Source organism: Penaeus japonicus, unplaced genomic scaffold (assembly GCF_977035675.1).
Source record: "Penaeus japonicus unplaced genomic scaffold, GWHDUDI00000001_assembly GWHDUDI00000031, whole genome shotgun sequence".
NCBI lineage: Eukaryota > Metazoa > Arthropoda > Malacostraca > Decapoda > Penaeidae > Penaeus > Penaeus japonicus.
In genome coordinates, this window is record NW_028234433.1 from 19913479 (window position 1) to 19920978 (window position 7500).

General features: G+C 35.2%; 1 protein-coding gene across 1 annotated transcript in view; it reads right to left on the bottom strand.

Annotated features, from left to right (window-relative positions):
• Tmem18 (transmembrane protein 18) overlaps positions 1-7500 on the bottom strand; it is a 9933-nt gene that overhangs the window by 1403 nt on the left and 1030 nt on the right. Inside the window, exons 1-3 of the mRNA XM_043012228.2 lie at positions 7260-7500; positions 2802-3068; positions 1-2530 (exon numbers count right to left, since the gene is read on the bottom strand). The exon at positions 1-2530 is cut by the window's left edge and continues 1403 nt beyond it; the exon at positions 7260-7500 is cut by the window's right edge and continues 1030 nt beyond it. Of these exons, the coding sequence (XP_042868162.1) occupies positions 2363-2530; positions 2802-3068; positions 7260-7370 (546 nt within the window). The 5' untranslated portion in view covers positions 7371-7500 and the 3' untranslated portion in view covers positions 1-2362. The remainder of the gene's footprint in view (positions 2531-2801; positions 3069-7259) is intronic.

Sequence of the window (7500 nt, forward strand, 5' to 3'; positions counted from 1 at the left end):
TGCTATAAAAAGTACCTTTCTTTTAGTATCTATACATCCACATTAAATATGGAAAGGAAAGATTTTTTTTCTTTGAGAGTAAGTTTCTTGTTCTGTCAACAGTCTCTGTCCAAGAGAGATTGTTTGAACTACTAAGTTAGCATCATCACAAGAATGGCTTAAGTAATTCCTTATTTCAGAAGTAAAGTTATGTACTATAAAGAGTAGAATCATTTATATTTATGAGTGCAAACTAAGCTCACACCTATGAACATGGCATGATATGTGCTACACAGTTACAAGTTAGACTTGCCTAATATCAGCAGCACCTACTGAAAATGGAAGACTTTTAAGGGTGGAATGTTTCAGTTATTTGAGAAAGAATCCCATCCTAGCCTTGTAAATACAAACAAGCACGAAATACAAAAGTAGGATAGTTGCAGATAATTGCTAATCTTTGCATTAGTCACAGAGTTAAAAGAGGTAAAATATATCCCATGGACAAAAAAGGCAAGACACAGAAATACAAGAAGCTATTCAAATACAGGAACTCTGGCTGAAAAATATACAAAGCTGCTTCATTACAAACAAAAATTAAAGAAATGCTAAAAACACAACTTCAAACAACAATACATCAATAATGACTTGCATATTTTTCTTATGCAAAAATCAATAACATTAAGACTATATATGAAAACATGTGATAAAGTAATATATATTCATAATCCAACAGCAGTGAAAAAAAGGACCACCAAATTATTTAAACACATAGTTTTCTTTAAACCAACTTCCATGATTACTTCTTTCATGTCCGATTTTGTGCTTCACTTGATATACACAAATACAGAAAGTGAAGTGCTTCATCAGAAGAATTTCACTGTACCATCAACATGAGAAAATAACTGAAAGGAATAGTACCTGAAAATGGGTTGATGTGTCTACAACTCTTAATCCTGGCCAGAATGGAAAGGAATGCTTATGAAACATACATTTATTGATATCACAGTTGTATCATATATTCTCTTTTAGATGAGGATGACAAAAGCACTGCCAACCAAAACACTGAATACAAATACAAGTACAATACAAAGAAAATACTATACAGAAGGTCTAAACATTTGCTTATGTCTGCGTGATAAAATAATGTGTAATAAGGAGATGAGAAACTTACTTCAACATGTGCCTAGTGCAGGCCAAGTCATCACTTAGGCCATGGATGGCGAGAAGAAAAAAAATCTGGGGTGTGTGTATGTTATCTTTTACATACATGGATGTGCAAGTAGGTGCTTTTTTTTAATCACCAACAATTAAGACAATGAAAAATGTATCATACTATTTCTTTTTTTTTTTTTACATCATACTAAATATGAAAAATGTAAATTACAGAACCCATAAAGTTTCCAGATTGTTTATATGCAAAACCTCCTGTTCCCAACCTGGAACATGGCCCAGGTATTTTTACATTACTTTATCCGTAACATGTGTATGGCAACATTTGTAATCAGAAGGAAATGCGACTGCTCCTCTCTCCCTCACAAATCATATACAATTTCAAAATACTTCTGAAAGTTAACAATGACTAGATCTACTGTCCCTTAGATTATTAACTTTGGTAACTTCAGGGTAAACTGATTACCTGCTCATTGCAAACAGTATTCCTTTCAAATTTAAGCAGCCTCATTAGTACAAAACAAAACAAAAAGGAATACACATAAACTAACCAAAGCTAAAAACCAACCCTTCACATAGAAAGGTGTGGACTCTACAAATGAACAATTAAGTACCAAGTACAAAGCTTAGGCCCCAAATAAAACAGTGCAAATCAAACATGCCACACAACATAACATGTGAAGTAAAACTCTCCTAACAAACTGCACACTAACAAATCCCTCTTCAATAGCATTCAGCAGCTGGGTACTTTCTGGCATATACTTAGAAAGGCTGAAATAAATGTATAGCAGTACAATTGGTTTGCCTTATTGCTCAAAGATGGTACATGCAATTTCCTTTATTTTCAAGTAGCTTACCACATAGGGCTAACTGCACTGGGTGTTATTATTTAAACGTCTAATTGAGAATAATACTTCTACTACTAATCTCTTGAAAAATAACTGACACCCTTTATATCCATAAAATAAACACTTTGAAATAATATGAATTACGTGTAGCAATCTGAAGTATTGAAACCTCCGTTATATGACAGTATTATTTATATATAATTCAAGCTAATCCATATATTAAGCAGAATATACTTTACAGAAGTTTTGTCTCTGTGCAACACTAATCCATACCTTAAAATCAATGGAAAATAAATTGTGACTGCTGCCCTGCACATTTGTAGCTACATATCCAATCACACTCATAATTAGCCATTTAATGTTCCTCATTTGCTCTTTTTGCTTTCTTCTGCTTGTTCAGATGCCAGTTCGTCTCTGTTTGATTCCCTTCTTTGTGATTCGCTTCGCCTTCGTGAGTCATTGCGAAGTTTTGCCTCTAGTTCTACTCTCTTATAGGTAACCATCATGTTGCTGCTTAACCACAACCAGTTTATCTGTGAATAACAAAAAAGTCACAATAAATATTGCATTTTGAGATTATGCACCACAATTGACCCTTTTAGTACATGATGTTCTACCTATTGTTGCTCTCGCAGTGTGATACTGACAAAAAAGAAATTTCAATTTCAAGTTATTCTGAGGTATGATAAAAAATAAAACAAAAATTAAAACATCAGAAACATTCATAACAACAATGATGACAATCAATACTTCTAAAAGCAATGCTGCTGTAATTACAGAGGGACAATATGAATTTATACTCACCACCATCATCATGCAATTAAAGAGAACAGGCATTGAGAAGACAACACTAATAAATAGGCCTTGGGAGTCAAAGTACTGCTGACGACTGAAAGACTGCCAATTTTTCGCTGCATACTGGTTGATGGTCTCCGAGGAACGTACAGTGAGCAGCAGCAGGACAAAAAGTACAGCTTGGGTTGTGTGGTGATTTCGAGTCATAACTGTGAACGTCGTGAGGAATATGTGGAAAGCTACCAAACCCATCAGCCATCCTTCACTCCAGTCAATCTGTGTTGGGAAAACATGCAATGATGAAATTAAGAGTTAAATCAGGTTTTCACTTTAATGCAATTATCATATCATTCCTATCAAAAATCTGTGCCCAAAAACCTCTAATTGAATGATGAAATAGTGAACAATTAGATCAGACAGTTCAGACATAATTAAATATTATGACTGTAATATATCTTTCTTGTACTCTTATTGATCCATTTGCCAAAGATAAAAAACAAAATACTGACTTTCCATATAAATGGATTACCAACTAACTAGCAAAAAGTATTGTAAGTTAAATCTCAACACAAACAGAGACAAAAATTTAACTTTCATTATCTAAATCAGATCAGAAAAAAATAAAGTCCAGAAAATCCAACAAGTATGAAGAAGACATAGCAAGACAGTGATGGGGACACACAAGAGTAAATTGATGACATCAGGCAGACATTACCTATCTGCAATATAGTATATAAAGGTGGCAACTGATAATTTTCTTGAGTCTTTGCCATATTGATCTTAACCCATTGGTCACGGTTTTAATTAAATATTTATGCAGTAGGATAGCTGGTTTACATTGTCTGGCACGGTGCCATCCCCGTCTACAACCTACTCTGCCTTTGCAGCAAATCATGCCATCCACTGCTAATGGGTTAATGTAGTTAATAGCTTTCCTTTAAGAGTAAAATATGGAAAACAAACCTTGTTTTAAAATGAAAGATGACAAGTTGAAAGTCACAAAACTAGAGTATATCTTAAATTAACGAAAGGAATTGATACTCTTTTATACCAGCATTGCTGAATCGTTATATGATACTTACTGACAGATAATACCTACTGTTGGTTATCCCATTATAATCTTTGTAATTTTAACAAGTTCTCAATTATTTAAAATAATCACCAATGAAAAGAAATCACATTTAGTTATAGGCACACTGAAATTCCCTTGATGATTACATCAAAGTGACCATTTACAAATTTGGATATATTGTAATTAGTAAATAGAACTGGCTTTATTGCTTATGCCCTTTGTTTCACATTTGTAATATTTGATCATTCATCCATCAATATTTCTACACAAAGACTGAAGCCATTTCTCACAGCACATGTATCAGAGTTACTAAAAAATGTTGCACTCAGTCACCTAATGAATGCAACATCTAGGGAATTGATTAACAGTCACGAAAAAAGATTGTAATGATAATTTCCATGGTGAGAATTTAATTAAACTTACAAAGAGAGGTAGGACTTGGAGATTTTCTACATCAAAATTATTGTAGCTATATCAAAACTTGGCATCCCTTCTCAAATGGTATGACTGGAATCAGAAATGGATCCAGATTTCAAAGTGGGAGGCTGAATGTGAAATAAAGGGATACCAAGCACTAAAGGTGTTAGAACATAAACTAAAGGGTAAGACAAGAGCCGTATTTCAAGCATATCTTGCTATCTGTATAATATATAGACCATCAGATCAATATACTCAATATTTCTTGCATAAGGTCATGGGCACTTGAAGAATATACAGCTAAAAACAACACTGGAAACAATGAGTATGAAGCTTAATTCATATAGTACAATATTACTTAACAAGATCATTAGAACCAAGAATATAAACAGTTGAAGGTGATCCTGAGAGGATGATGTGCAGATATTAGAGTTTGCACTGTTATTTGTTAGAACCTTTCAAAACATCAATCTGAAACATTTTAAAAGGGAAAAAAGAAGAGTCCTATTTCCAAGACATTCAATATACACTAATATCAACACCTCTCTTCGGCAAAATACTAGTCCCAAAAGTTAAGCATCAGTGACCCACTTCAGCAGCTACTTTTGACAACAACTAACACAAAGTGACAACATAAAATATTAAACTGGGCAATGAAGATGTAGGCTTACTCTTAAATTCTCTTAGCAGTTGCCAAGCCCCTATATTGCTGTAGTCTTTGGAGAGCATAACATAAGACATCTCCAGACAAATTAAAAGAAAGAAAGAAAAAAAAAGGGGGCTACACAATAGTGGTGGTTGGCTTAATGTCTCAAGTTATCTATTTTAACATTAATAAGCCATGGATCAATGAAATGACTCTTTGACTTAAGTTATAGTCATGTACTGTAGTATTTTTTGTTGATACTCGTGTATTTTTCTTATTGTAAGAAGGATTGGTCTAGTCCTTGATTCATATTTCTAAATTTCATGTATATTTTCTATCTTTCAAATATTTCTCTATCATATGTTGAGAACCAAAAATATATAAAAAAAACTACTTCAAGAAAATTTAATATGACTTTTCAAAATAATTGGGTAATGATAAAATTAAAGATACTAGCAAACAAAGAGAGCATTTTTATCTCTCTTTTGTGTAGGTGACTAGATGGCATGATATAGTTTTAATTATGACGTAGCACCATAAAACTCCTTTCTTCTGGAAACTAAAATAAGCGAGGTATATAATTTTGAAATTAATTTAAAAATTGAGTAAAAGGATATGTTTCCACTGCACTGACGAACTGAAAACTGAAAAATATCGACTTAGCCTATGTGCCGACCTTGCCCGTGGAAATACAAAAAAATATTGCTAATTGGCAATGATGTCACGTGAAAATAATAGCATCAATAAGCAAACAATTGATCTAACCAACAAATTTATTGACCAATCACAGACATATGAATGCTAAGTATGGGTCCTCGTTTGAATTTCATAATCAGTATGGAGATGGCTACTGAATGCACAGGTTATATATACACACTGTGTGGCTTTATTAACCCGTTCAGACCGGGGTCGTTCCGGCTTTGCGCGGTCGCAATACCAGGGTTCTCGAACGCATAAGCCTAACGCCTCGAGATTCTCAGGCACACAAGCCGCGAGCCTGGGTTGCCCGCTCCCTCCACCCGAGCGCGCGGCTTCCCCTCATAGGTCGTCCAGGGCGTCTGACGTGAAAACCACAATACGTGCTATCACGTCAACCGGCGTGAATGGGTTAAGTTATTTCATAAAGATGACAATGCAACACTTAAACTCTTACGAGACAAACTGTGACCTTGCCCCTCACACGCCTGCAATTAAGGTAAGTAATGCATACATTCGGATTAAAAATGTACCTACCAAGCAGTAGCTTGAAAAGAAGGGGGGACCAGGGGGGGCACAGCCCACCTTGGCTAGGGCAAAAAAAAACTTGGTTCGGTTAGGTCAGGTTCATCAGTTAGGTTTCGTTGTGTACGAATATGGCGAAAACTGTGATTGTGGCAGATATGCACCTGGCACAAAGTGGCTTTAAAGAGGGAGGGTGTCCAGGGGGGCAGAGCCCCCCCCTGGCTAGGGCTAATCTAAAATCTAGGTTAGGTTAAATCTATGGGTTAGGCTGTGATACTGAATAAATTGTTGAAATATACAGTCAGAAATCGTTTAGTACCGTGTCAATGTGGGCGCGTGAAATTCAGAAATGAAAGGTTTCCAGAGGAAATGAATATCATAACTGTGCAAAACGCAATAAAAACTACCCAAAAAAAATATTGTGTCATACCTAGAACGTTGGTTGCATCTTCATCCAAATTTACCAAGATTGCTATCCGCATGTACCCCATTGGAGGCAAGACACTCACATTTTCACATTTTAGCAAAATGCACACACAAGGTCTTGTTGGGAAGTGCTATGTTTCCCAGACTGAGTGATAAATGCATTCAACAGATTACTGTGGCTTTCATTCTGGTTATGTTACCCATGGTAACTGCTTGAATCCCAATAAATTCCTAAAAATAATTTGATTGCAATTAGCATTGAAATACAGTGGTAATTACAGTGATCTTGTCAGATTTTCTTGTTTGTCATGTACGCTAACAAAGAGTGATTCCTTCTAGGTCTGAAATTGACTTCAACATTGGCATTTCTACATTGAATAATCCGTTTACATATATCTATCTAAGGGTACGGTAAATTGCTTCTCAAGTGAAAATCGTACTCATTCCAAACAACGACACACAGAAAAACCATAATTCACTCGTATCATCAAGTCACTTCAATTGCATAAACCATAAACCAAGAAAAAGTAAACAAATAAAAGGAATAAATCAGAGCTTTCATCTGTGAGGAGTCGAGTAGCGAGAGAAATCACGTACTCAATCCCCTTAACAAGAAGGGAAAATTATCAAATACATCAATCACAAACCCAAGAACACAAAACCGTGACTATTAGAATGCACTCACCGTCTGTAAGAATGACCAAAGATCGGTAACTTGATCAGTTCTTATAAATTCAGGTCCTAAGTCGAGTGGGTCCATGACGTTGGCAGGAGAGACTGACAACAATAACAACATCCCTGCGCGAGGTTGCCGCTTACCATTTTTCCACTCCTTTGGGTCCAGTTTAGTTTAAATGCTATTTTAAGGATTCAATTGCGCACAGGAGTATTGTCAAAGGATGTATATTGACTTGGGAATTCTGTAA